Source organism: Ursus americanus, chromosome 6 (assembly GCF_024610735.1).
Source record: "Ursus americanus isolate L20-20 chromosome 6, mUrsAme1.1.p, whole genome shotgun sequence".
Classification (NCBI taxonomy): Eukaryota; Metazoa; Chordata; class Mammalia; order Carnivora; family Ursidae; genus Ursus; species Ursus americanus.
The window spans coordinates 44,329,102-44,342,913 of NC_142132.1; the positions used below are offsets into that span (position 1 = coordinate 44,329,102).

At 40.2% G+C, this 13,812-nt stretch overlaps 1 protein-coding gene across 8 annotated transcripts in view; it reads right to left on the reverse strand.

Annotated features, from left to right (window-relative positions):
• Window positions 1-2,817: 2,817 nt before the first annotated feature.
• NRG3 (neuregulin 3) overlaps window positions 2,818-13,812 on the reverse strand; it is a 1,004,506-nt gene continuing 993,511 nt past the window's right edge. For 4 of the 8 annotated variants that reach the window (XM_087862977.1, XM_087862976.1, XM_045783391.2 and 1 more), the window contains exons 8-9: window positions 10,899-11,072; window positions 2,818-5,252 (exon numbers count right to left, since the gene is read on the reverse strand). In XM_087862977.1, the coding sequence (XP_087719103.1) occupies window positions 4,745-5,252; window positions 10,899-11,072 (682 nt within the window). In that variant the 3' untranslated portion in view covers window positions 2,818-4,744. Of the gene's footprint in view, window positions 5,253-5,494; window positions 5,567-10,898; window positions 11,073-13,812 lie in introns of all 8 variants that reach the window. The other 4 variants (XM_087862978.1, XM_045783392.2, XM_087862980.1 and 1 more) reach the window with 3 other exon arrangements.

Here is a 13,812-nt window from a genome sequence, read left to right on the forward strand (position 1 = left end):
AAATGATTGGATGACAAATGACCAGGTTAAGTCTGAGTTAGAGTGATTGGATAACAGGGTATTATTTGATTTGGAAGGAAATTGAAGATGAACTAGATCATCCCCCTTATTTGACAGATGGGGTCATGAAGCTACCAATAGGTATAGGTAAGTCACAAGCTTTCACAAAGATGACTCTCAGCATGAATTGTTTGCCATCATACAATTAATTATTTCAAAGGCAACAATACCTGGGCAATCAGTGTTTATGACAAAAAGTTTTCAAAGTACTAGAAGCCCGTTCTCTAGTTTATCAAGATGGTATCTGGTCACCTCTGCTACCATCTGCACATCTTCACTGAGGTATCCAATATTAACATGTAATATTCCCCCCACCACCACCACTCTGCCTTGACCTCAACTCCTCACTAGAGCCCATGGGCTCTTGAAGCCAAAGGTGCTTGTGTAGGCACCTTTGGGAGAACTTGTGTCTATATTTGTAAAAAATATATTTAAGACCACTTTATGCTATAGGGACAGCAATCATATATACCCATAGTTTAATCTTCATGTCTAAGAGATAATCTAGCAGAGATTTTATTCCAGGGTCTTGTGAATTCTCCAACCCGAGGATATTTCTGCTTAGCTAAGAAAAAGAAAGAACTGAAGAAAACGCTTGTGTTATCTAAACATTGCCAGTTTGGCTGAGCTCTAAATGATTTGATTTCATTGACATTCACTTAAATATTTGTCAAATTAAGCAAAAATAAAGCTAACAAAATAATCAAACACCTACATTTAATTTACGTATTTTATATATACATATACGTTTAGATATGTATATACGTGTATGTGTGTGTGGAATCACAGTAGAAAACAGATAATTATAAGAAAACAAGGTGGACCTAAAGGAATGAATTTCTTCCTTTACCCTCACTATTTCTTTAAAAGGGAAAGAAAAAAATAAAAGAGGAAGAGATAAAGCTTATTTAAAGGCATCATTTCCCACAACATATTGGGATGCATCTAAAATTGAGAACAGCCCAGAAACATTGTGCTGATCTTTCCTGGATGAAGACTGAATTTCTGAAGACTAACGTACAAACACAGTAGAGATATGCTATCATCAAATACACTGTACTGAATCTATATAATTGAATAATAATAAAAAAGTATTCTTTATATATAAAATGTTTCCCAGATACCAAAAGATCAAATAAAAATCCCACCCCTCCTGCTGTGTTCCTAAGTATAGTATATACTCATTTGGGAAATGTTTCACAGCACTTGTCTCAGGGCGATATTTTCTGGCTTACAGGGCTGGGATCAAAGGAACCAGCATCTCCCCTCCCTTAGGGAGCCATGGTTTCCTATAGCACCATACAGCAGATGGGTGTGCATGACTGCTGCATACATCAAGCGTATTCTGGTGGAGACCTGGTTATTGACAGCCTTCGCCACGGTCGCCAGAGGCCTCACTTAAATTGTAGCTGTCATTCAATTTGGAAGCCAATGGGCATTCTCTCAAAGTCAGCTTGGCCCTACTTTTCTCTTTTTGGTAGGTCTGATATGCTAATATTATCAAAAGAGATTAATTTGTGAAGTCCTAAAATCAGCACTTTTCCTCCTCCAGAAGACCTTGCTATTGCTACTTAAGAAATGATGTGAATCATTGGAAATGTGATAAATTTACAAATATTTAGTCCTTGGCCCATAGCAAGGCAGATACTGGGTTAGAGTGTAAAACATAGAGCACTGAATAACATACATGGGAAAATCGGAAAGAGAATTTGGATGCCAATTCTCCAACATCATTTCTATTATTTCTCATTAGCATAAAATTGGTCATATATTTTGAACAACAGCATTCCATAGCATCTTAGAATAATATATGCCTTATATAAAAAAAAGACTAATCAGAAAATGATTCAGAGTAAAAAACTCATGAATGACATTCATTCTTCAATAAGTAACTAATATGCAATTTACTTAGTTACAAATCTCCAAATATCTATTCACATAAAAAAGACAAGGAAAATGAGGCAAAATCAAAGGTGTCTTGTAGAAATAAGCACCTCTCTGTAGGCACATGAGCTTGAAGGACAAGGTACCAATGGCTCTAGGTGTTTGCCATGTGAGATCACCTTTGAAAGTCTTGATACTATCAGCACTTGTCAGCTGGTGCCCAAAGATGTGCATTTTGAGATTGGGCCCTTTTCAAAGGAGAGCTTCATATTCCAAAAGGAGACAAATAACCACTGAAAGAGTCACGAATACCTATTCTTTATGGAAGATTTTGTCTTGGTTATCAATTAGGAAGTAACTGTATCTCTGAACTTTACATCAGACTACCAGTGGGTGTGCCCGATATTGGTTCTACTTAAAAAAAAAAAAAAAGAAAAGTGGGGGTTGGATCAGGGCTTAAGTTTGATTGATAATATTCAATCTTTTCAGCGTGAATAATATAGTAAAATAACGGCTGCAAGTCACCTAATGACTACCTCCTAATTAGGTGAAATGTGTATGAATCCTTTTGGTATGCCACAAGGAACCTTTTGATGAAAAACCCAAGAAACAAGGTGGAACTTCAACAGACTTGTGAGGTCTTCCAGTTAATGTTTGATAATAGTGATAAATTTCAACACAGTAATATATTGGACTATGCAACTTAGGGGGGTCATGTACCCTTGCCCCAAAGATACAATATTTTTAAATGGGAGCCTAGATGGTCCAGACATTAAAAATTTGTGATAATCTTTTAAGAGTCTAACAACATTACCTCTATATTCAAAATAATGTAAGTATAATAGGACAATTAATGAATACCAAAAACCTTTTGTTAAATGTAAAATGCATTCCTACCAAAGTGTTTTCAACATCTGAGACCTTGAAGTTCCACTAAACAGTGTTGGTAAGAACACAATGTTTTCCTTCCCTTGCATGACATTATGTCTATTATTAAAGAATGTTCTCAAAAAGCAATTTGCAATGTATTTTCAACAGAAACAACTTAACCTCAATAAGAATTGTATATATTCAATATTTGATTCAGAAATCGTTACATTCCCTTTCAATGTAATGTGACTTTTCCACATGGAAATTTTAACCAAAGTCTTCCCACACTGCAGTAAAAGAAATCTTTTATATACTTTCAAATACTGTGCCTTTTTATTTAAAACAGTGTAAACATAACAACTCAACACCACCAATAATCGGAAAAAGACTGGTTATGTGAACACTAATTTCCTTGAATGCCCCATGAAAATAAGGGTAAATAAAACAGACAAATCTTCAGGAGAAGTTTCAGTTCACCTTAGCAGTGGTAAAAATATTGCTTTATTCCAAATGAACATACAACACAATTTACTGTTCTTTTGGGGGCTTCCTGTGAACTGAAAAGTCTGGGCTTTGTGATTTCAACAATTTATTCTTTCCATATTAACCACAGAAGCCAATGTCTTGGTCCACAAATAGTAGACTTGCTACAAAATAAATAGTAACGAGGATGACGAGAAAGCAAAGGGTAACTGTCAATCTGATAACTGGCTTGTGTAAATCATTAAAGTATGCATGATTCCAAATAAACACACATCCTCAACTCGCCTTGTGATACTGATATCATTAATGAGCCAATAGTTGTTCCTCTCAAAAGTATTCACACCAGAAAATGATCTTGACGTTGTCAAAAGTTTTATAGGACCCCGCCATGCAAGTGACCTTGATTTAAGAACTTACTAACTGAACTTTATACTTAATGGATAAATTTAAAGTGAACAAATCTGAGAGGGAAACTTTTTTTCTGAATATTAAATTCCCTGATGTTTCAGAACAAATTTTAGCAAGCTTAATATGCACACACATGCACACACATACACACATTGAACACATTTGCATACAGCATACCTGTGCTCGGAGCGAGCAAGCCCATACCGACACACGTTTGTGTACGCACACGCGCACACACACACACACACACACATACACACACGCGCGCGCACATACACACAGGCACACACACTGAGAAATGCTCCTTTGGAGCCCCTACACAATCTCAAAGAAAAACACTTCTATTCGCATGATTTTAGTGACACGACATTGTGATTTTTCTCATCTCTTTTTCTATAATAATTTCCTTCACACCTCCCTCTGAGATTCTGCGCCTTCAAATTTCAGAGGGAGCTGGCACAGACGAGTAGCTAAGACTGCCCCCGATTACTCCTTCTATCTCCTGTCCTCCCCCTTCCAGAGTCTTTGTGCCATTCTTCAAAAATGAAATAGAAAACACTACATTGGTTGACATGACATCACCTGTGAGGAGGCTGTCGCATGAATAGAAATTTAGGGGTTGGGACCAGCAAGCCAAATGCAAGGGCCACCTGCTCACTGGCACATCCGCCCTCAGGATACAGCTTGTCTCTTTGAAACCTGGCCAGTGCTTTTTTATGAGGACACTGGTGCGGTGGGGCTGAGGGTCTGAATCACCCACATCTACTAAGAGCCAAAAGAGGCCGGTGTTGGGACTAACTGAAATTGTATTCAGAATTCTACCCAAAAGCTTTAGTTGTAAGCTTTATCCCTCCTGAAACGTTTCTTTCCCTTTAAAAAAATATTTTGTTAAAAAACAGTATGATATGAGGGCGATAGACTATTTGGTTTCTTCTAAGTAGATGCTCTTAAATTAATGCATATAAATAATTTGTGTTTAATTTCCTCTCTTTTTCCTGTTGAGCAAAGCATAGAATGCACAGATTCCCTCCATCTCAAGTCACTTGGTCAATGCGGAGTCTCTTTGTATTTCATTTCTTAAGACAAATTGTGCCTCTCGTTCTGATTTGGCCGTGGGGCTCAGGGGGAGAAAGGCTGTGTTTTCACTTGCACTGTCCTCGGTTTCTACGCTGGCCAGTTCGTAGTCCTCTGACCGCCTGGCATCGGTCAGAATTCGGATCTGCTCCTGGACAGTTTCTAGCAATATTTTCACTTCTTGTTGTTCTGCTATAAGACAATCGCTGACTGGGATACTCACATTGACAATATCAGCAGAGTAGGAGTTTTTGTACCATTTGATGCTTTTGACTTCAGAAATCCCTGGCATTTGCATGCAGGTTTCCTCTAGACCCACTGAAGGGATGATGGGCACGGAACTGGCCCGTGTGGATGAATAGCCCATCAGGTCTTTTTGATCCAAGCTATTAAAATAGGAATTTGTCTCTCTTGAAGGCAGTTGCATATTTATGGATGCATTTTGTTGGGTTTTTAAACCAGTGGAGGAATACCTGAAAAAGAAACACGGTGTGACATATTCTGCTTTCTGCTGTGCCTCCTTAGAGCAATATTCAGTCAACAAAGCACTTCCACATGCACCATCTCACTGAATTCTCACAGCAACCCCATGAGACGGATAATATGCTCCCAGTTAAACAGAGAAGTAAACTGAAGCTCAGAGAGGTGAAGTGACTTGCCCAAGGTCACACAGAAAATAAGTGACAGACTGAGACTCAAACCCAGATCTTCTTACTTGAAGTCCAGGGATCTTTCAACACACCACAGCTGTATAGGCAGGTGGGGTATAGTCTTCCTGACCTCTATCCTAGAATACAAAGTAAATGGGGATTGAGCAGGTAAGTGTGGCCTTTCCGTAGTGACAAACAGGAAACCCATAATGGCATTACTCCACTCCATCCATGTGACCACCCTCTCAGCCCGGGTTTAGTCTGTAGACTTGTGGCCACACTAGTTGGGGGTGATCAGAAAGCCCAACATGAAGCATCAAGGTGCTATCGTCTGAGTGTTTCTGCTTCACACTGACTTTGGGGGAACCAAATCCAAATTTCATTGGCTCTCTTCTCTGAAGAAACTGCCTCACTGCCAGCCAGATTGCTGAGCCTACAAATGGGAATGGAGGCGTACAGCTCCTCACCGGGGATGAACATGAAGTGAGCTCCATTGGGCCTCTACCAATATGGCAACTTTCCTCACATGGTTTCTGCAGCCACGTAAGGTAGTTCGCTGGTGCACGGCAGTAGCTTGTCAAGAATGCCAAGGTACCATTCCAGGTCATTTGAATATGCCAGGATCTGGCTAGCCCTCTTACTGCCTGTTCAGAGCTGGTGAATTTTCCAGTGCCAGAGATGGGGCAGGTATGTTGTGGATTCACAGAAAATGTGGTTTGGGGTCCTGAACAGTAGTCTCTATTCTCTCAGTTATTTGTCCTTAATTTAAATGTTAAATGAAACACCAAATTTAAGCATAATCTAAACATAGCCACTTTCCATATAATAGGTCTTATTCCCCTTGTCTTGCATTATGATGTAAATAACGATCATGTTTATAAGTGGAAAGAATAATTGCAATGAAGTGTCTTGCATACTAAATAGAAGTCTTTATTGTAAGGACACAATCAGAGAAATTTAGGTCTGTCTTTCCATCAGACAGAAAAGATGAGGATCCAACTTAGGTGTCTTTATATCTCCATCCTGTCTTACTATGCCTAGTACAGAGTTAGCAATCAATAAATCCTGATCAAGTGGATGCATGAATACATGAACAAATCTTCAAGGTAAGTGCTCCCTTTATATCCCAGTTAATGTCCATTTCAAACATCATAACAGCTGACATTTGCAAAATGTTTTTTAAAAGCATGCTTATGTCTAATTACCTCATTTAAAATTTTAAAAACCCGTAGCTTATTTATTATTATTACCATGCAATGGATGAATAAACTAGATTAAGGGGCACTCAAGTGACTTCCCTCAAATTATACCTTTGGTAAGCAGCAGAGGAACAAGTTAATCCCAAATTGTCTGACTGTAATTCTTCTTATCAAAGCCAGAAATGAGTGGGCATCCTAAGGTGCACTACAACACCTTTTTAGGGATGTATAATCTTTTTACAATTACAGTCTAATTGTATAGTCATGTACAAGGAAATTCCCTGGGGGATCTTACACTGACTTTCACTTAGGTGTTACATGGTTGAAAATCTGACCCTAAAGTTTCTGATCAATGACTTAATTGCAACAAGAAAAAAAGGGGCATATGTCATCCTGTTAGCATCACTGATATGCATAAAGAGAGACGATGTTGCTTATCACATTCACCAATGGCACAAAGCCAAGAAATGTAATTGGGATAAAACTGTATTCCGCATAGGTATCTTCTGGGTGTATCAGTGGGTAGAATCTAACAGGTTGAAATGTGATGGTGACAGGTGCAAATTCTTATGTCAGCATCTAAACATTCCTTGTAAAACTGCTGGGTAAAGGCATAAATATCTCAGAGGACTTGGTAAATTGTAACCTCATGAGTACATTGGCATGACGACGATGTAATCAAAGGCAATTCAAACCAAACTTGGGGCAGTCTTCTGAATAATGGACTGGGTGAGAAAGAGGAATTGCAATTAGCTTATGTGTCACCTTGCAAGTCAGGAATGGGGCACATGGCTGGCAAAAACTGAAATCTAGAATGTTACCATCACATGGAGATGACTTCGAACAATTAGAACTCTCCAAAAATGTGATTTCGTTTTATATCTGACATGATTTTAAGTCCCAGTGCTATGACAAGCTCTGCGACATGTGGGAATACTGACCTAGGGGGATTCCTCTGGGGACTAATTGAAGTAATGCCTCTGGGCTATTTAACCAGAGACCTCTCTTCCTTCTCAGAGTTGCTATGAGGGTTCCAGCACTGGTATTTGAGTAGAAGCTATAGACCACTCTCCAGAAGTTTAAGTGAGAGCTAAATTTCTAATGTGGTTCTGGATTAGAAGACAGCTCGGAGTTCTGTGTCCCTTAAGATTCACTTACTCTTTCACAAGTTTGACCCATAGCTTGTCATTCAGCGACTTTAAAGTACCAGTTTGAGCTGTCCTTCCTCCAGAAATCACATGTGCATTTTATTTGTCACTAGGGGAGTCAAGGCATCCTTTTAAAGGATGAAGGAGAAGTTCCAACAGTTAGTCACTTGGTTTGGTTCCCGGGGACTCAGCGGTCGGGTCAAGGAATCTGCGTTTCTACAGGGGACTCCAAGCCTCAGGTCCTGGTGCGTGTGGCATTGAAATCAACTGGCTAACTTGAAGAAATCTGTTTTTCCCTCTGGAGCCATCCACGTAGCTATTCCATTTACACATCACCATCCATGAATGTGATTTTCTTCACATTTCTTTCCTGGTTTAGTGGTTCATTTAGTCAGAAAGGCCAGTATTCAATCTCAGTCCTTTTTTTTTTTTTTAAAGATTTTATTTATTTATTGGACAGAGAGAGAGACAGCCAGCGAGAGAGGGAACACAAGCAGGGGGAGTGGGAGAGGAAGAAGCAGGCTCATAGCGGAAGAGCCTGACGTGGGGCTCGATCCCGTAACGCCAGGATCACACCCTGAGCCGAAGGCAGACGCTTAACCTCTGTGCCACCCAGGCGCCCCTCAATCTCAGTCCTTTTACATGGCTATGCCACCCTAGGTTGGCCATTTAAACTCTGCTATCCTTAGTGTGCTCATTTTTTAAATTCGTGAAGGATCACTTAGATCTGTGAAGTTGCTAGCTGAGTGAGGTAGTATTCTGTGCGGTTTGGAACCCTTCTACTTTGGAGGTGGCCATCTACTTCTGTGATTCCATTCCTTTCTGTCCTGGCATATGAATACATCAGTTTGGTTTGCCTGACAAACCCTAGTTCAGAGCTCTGGAAGCCATTACCACCCTTGTCCCAGGTCTATCGGTCAGGGGTGACGCTCCTGAGGAATCTCCTCTCCATCTCATTCTTTCCTCAGATATGTGCTGGGTTCAAGCTGGGCTGACGTAAGTGCGGAGGAGAGAAGTCACATCCACCAGGAGCCTAACTAGCAGACAGCGCCCACACGCTTGATAAACAAGCAGCAGATGGCTGATAGCTCTTGTAAATTCATTCACTCCCCCTCCGGGCTTGGGCCAGATTTGAAGAGGGCCTTTAGCTGTGAAATTCTATTACCAATCCCATTTCCAGTCCGGAGAGACGGTCAGTCCCCCAGGAGTGGAAAATAGCTGTTTTCAAGAACTGAGAATGAGATTGCTCCCTGAGATTCATTGTGCTGAGCGCACAGTGACTTCGAGTCACCATTTATCAACATCAGGGGCATATCACACACAGGAAAATACACATGGCCAGCCAGCTGCAGAGAATAATCCAAACCCAATGATGATTGAACCAAAACAAAACTACTACTATGCAGACAAGAAGTGTAAGTCTTCCAGGAGGTGAAAGAAAAAGCAGTGCTTGAACATGCATGGAAATCTGAGCCCCTGAAGATTTGTGTAGGGAGGGTTCAAGCCTATGCGTGGCACAGGCTCAGAGCATCCTTATACCTGGGACATATGGGGTGAGAGCCATAAAGTGCCCAATGAAAAGAAAGACAGCATGGGCTGGGTTCTCTCCCCACCCACAAAATCTCTGAACTTGATTTCCCCTCACTCATTCTCACCCATATACATATTCCTAAGTAACAGACACTTTTAGTGATTTAAGAATCACTATCTGTGCTTAGTGATTCAAGAAGAAAAGTAATTATGAAACATGATTAATTATAATGAGGGGCTAAATGCAAGCCTCTTTTCGATACAAGGCAAAGAGAAATGCAAACTGCTTCTTGACTTGCATTATACATTTTGGACAACGTGGCTGTTATGCTGAATTTGCAAACTGTCACCCCAGATCTGTACCAAAGGTATTTTACAGTCTGTTTGGAATTGCTTCAAAATTACAAATGTCTTTCTGAAGAAATCTGTTGCTGAGTTTTATCAGACAGGGCATTGCTGTATGTGTATCTTGCCAAGAAGAAAAGGAAAAGGTAAGGCTCTGTGATAGATGTCTCCTACCTGCTGTGGCCCTCAGTTTGATACAGACAGTCTGGAAAGATCATCCAGGCCAAAGCAGCATAGAAACCTGGCCTGCTTTATCCACAGTGATAAAAACCAGATGTAACAAGAACCTGGCTTGAGTGAGGAAATGGATTCCTGACATTTCTGGAATAAACCCTGATTGCATTGCTCTTGAAATTAATAGTTCTCTAACAGTTCCTGTGACAAGAAATGCTAGACTACTTCTCTGCTTATTATGTGTCAGGTCCAAGCCCTTTACACGTGTAATTTTTTAAAATCTGCCCAACAACCCTTAGGAAGGTGGCATTATTTTGCCCAATTTATACATGAGAAAACTTCAGAAGATAAAATTTTTTCAAGATGAGATGCAAACTCCAGTCAGTTTAAGGAAGGGCTACCATGTTTGATTGGGCGATTTATGCCAATTAGGTGAATGCAGGCTCACCCTACTCCACTCCATGCCATGAGCCCTATGAGGGTCTGCGTCCACTGGAGGAAAGGGCACCTTAGCAGCCCTGGTGTCCAAGCCCATCTTTCCACACCTTCACCACAAATGAACCTAGAAATCTGAGTTTAGCAAGTTGTACTTTGACAATATGCTGTCAGTATTGACTGAGACACGTTCAAGAACACTCTGGACAGAAGTAGATACTATGTATAAATTTATATACATTACAGGTGACTGTCGAGGGTATTGATCAGAGAATTGAGTAATTGTTTTTCAAACCTAAGAATGAGGGAACACATTAGTCCTCCTAAGAAATCTCTCTTTTTCTTTTAAATCAAAAACAAATCCCCGGTTGTTTTAGCAACTATATAATATACTGCCTAGATAGCTACGCACTTACTTGCTCCCTAGTGTTATTTTTCTGTCTCACATTTCCCCAATATCTATTTTCATTGTACCTATTCTTTTTAGTTTATCTTTTGTGGAACAAAGATAGAAGTAAGCATTCATAGACTATTAATGACAAAAATCAATGAAGAAAACCCCAAGGAATATAATAACTCAATTTAAAGTTTGAGCATTCATGATACCCTCCCTAAATTCCATTGCTTTTAAGACCTACCCTTGACAAGGTATCATATCCTGGTCTGGGATCCTTGATTCCTCAAGTTGCTGATATGCTGGTCCCACGATGCCACCCAGCCTACTTCGGGGCGAGGGGGGTGTTCTCCTGAAGGCATTCCTATGGAGCATACCACTCCTTTGCCCTGGGCTGCAGCAAGAGGAGAGATTCCTGCTGGGATGAAAGAAAACCAACAGATTGATCCTAGCAAGAACCTTTCATGTGGCTGCTCCAACTTCCCAAACACTGCCTTTTCACTCCAGGTACTCCAATTCTAGATTAGGCTTTCCATCCATGACTGTAGAATATCTGCTAGGAGGAGACCGGAAGTCATTGAATCCATTTACCCTTGTAGGAACTGAGACAAAGAGAAGTTCCCATGTTTCTGGCTTTCTAGTCTGGAGCACAATGTACTAAAACAATAGCAGCTTTCCAGCCAAAGATAAGAGGTGGGCTTAAGGAATTCTCAAGCTCCTCGTTCTCAGCCACCCTCATTATCCAGGATACAGTAGCTATCTCTCTAATAAAAATAAAAATGGCTTTGTTATTAGACACTGACAAAAACTAAACACAGGAACTCCGAAGGGATTCACGGGGAAAAGTTCACTTGTATTAGTGGTAGAATAAATAAACCTCATTTGAGTTGGCATCCTCTGCTTAACATATGTGCTAAATTCCCAGTTCACTACCTCAAATTTTCATCAATATTGAGAAACTAAATTGGTTTTCTTTTGAATTTGCTTTTAATAAACGTCTGATTATATATTTTCCTTGGCTCATACATCCAAATACCCAAATAACCATGTGTTTTCAGATGCCATCACAGGGCGAAAGGCATAAATGGGATATATCTTAGGTGATGTTGAGATTCCTACACAGATCATGCCGAGCAAAAGAGCTAGACTCTTTATATCAATTGCTAATTTGACTTGTTACCTATCCCATACCCATTTCCATCTTCAGCCCACTGAATGTACCCTACAGCCATGGGAAACTGGTAAGGAGATCTCTGTTCCTATGTAGACATTCCATCTGATGCCAGTTTATGTGGTCAAACATGTTCTGCGGTGTTCGGATAACAAGTGAAGTTAGAGTCTTTTGCTGTATTCTCATTTATCTCTAAAAATACCAACAAAGCCACATAGAGAAAGATGAAAAACATTTTCAAAATTTCAGCAAGCCTATCAAGCTCTAAAGGGACCAGTCTCCCAAAGTAATTTTACCCATGTCACTACATTATTTGGAGTTCTGGAACTTTCCCCCCTTCCGGCAATATTACTGTTATTTCTACTTAATAGATACAAAAGAAAACATCTCAAATATTATTTAAGATCAGAGTTCGAGAACCTGACATTTGAGTGCCAGTAGACACTGCCATATTTTTGGCAAAGTGAATGATCAAAATTTACCTTCTTCAAGCCAACATTAACTTTTTGAGTTTGTGCAAACAATAGGTCATACCTTGTAACATCGTATACCTTCATTCTTTATCAAAGTATTTCTTGTATGTTGACAACATAGGACCTCTCGTTAGGTCACTAAGGCCACAAGTTTAAAGAGTTCTAATAGCTATTTTTTCCCCTCCCTTCTAGCCTCTATCTGTATTATCCAGAAGCTCTTACGGAGTCTGTGGGGTATTCAGGCTTTGGTGCTAGAATTCGCTGCATCTGGGGTTGCGTCTCAAGTCTGTATATTGCTAGCACATGACAATGGGGTAAGTATATCTACCAGTCACAATCCTGAAGAGAAAGAGATGATACTCTAACTTGGGTCATTGGGGGAGATTTCACTATTTACAAAGGTGTCTTCAGTGTTTGAGGGGAAAAAAAAAAGCCAACATGGGGTACTACTCTATGTCGGGACAAGTAACCACAGAAAGCTGTTACTGTCCCTGTAACTGAAGGGACGAGGGCAAGGGAAACTACCAGAATGGAGAGAGAAGGCGAGTTGTAAGGAGAAGACTACCTGGCAGGCACTGTGGCCGCAGGAAGAGGGACGAGGGACGTAGCTGAGGCGAGCAGGGAGGGAGGGCACAGAAAGGCCAGGACTTCAGTCTCCTCCCATCCTTCCACCTCCTTCCTGTGCTTTGTATTGACAGCAGACAAGAGAGCCTGCTGCTCTTTCAGTGCACAGGGCAAGGCAGAAAAAGGTAAAAACTAAATATGGGTAGGAGAGGTGCCAAAGTGAGGTATTAGCATGGTGCTGCAGTATCTTCATAGGACTGCTGTGGGGCTAAAAGAGAGAATTATTCATGGAGCCTGGCAGGGAGTAGGGGCTCAGTGCAATGAGTTCCCCTGACTCCTCCTCCACACCTGACAACTCAACTCGAAGGCTAAAACCCTGATATTTCACTCTAAAAACCTCCCATATGTGCTGTCCATAAAAGAGTTATATTGCTAAAGTGTAATATAATAGGTATGACATAACATAATAGATTTTTCTTTAAAAAGCAAGAGGATTGTTTTCCCTTTGAACTAAACATGAGAAATAATGGCTTTGAATTAATAGCTTTGTTATAATGAGTTATCCAAATAAGTCATGTTTGCAGTGCACGAAAAAGAAATTAATTATTCATAGCTAGCCAAACTGTCACAACAACAAAGTCTTCCAGTATGAACTAGTGACCCATCTTCCAAAACAGTTCTACACCTATTGATCAATCAACTATTCAAGCCTTCTAACCCAGTGGCATTCGGGAACTTATGGAGCAGTTTGCAGGATAGATAAATCAGCGACCTGGTTATCAATCATGAAAACGTTTAAGTCTACTGCATGTTTTACAAAACAAAAGCTATGATATATTAAACTATAATTTACAAAGTTCGAAAAGTGCTTTATAAATCAACCCTTGCCTATCTATCAGGACACAATGTATGCCAACAAATACTGCAATGTCGCTGAACCAAACAAAAAG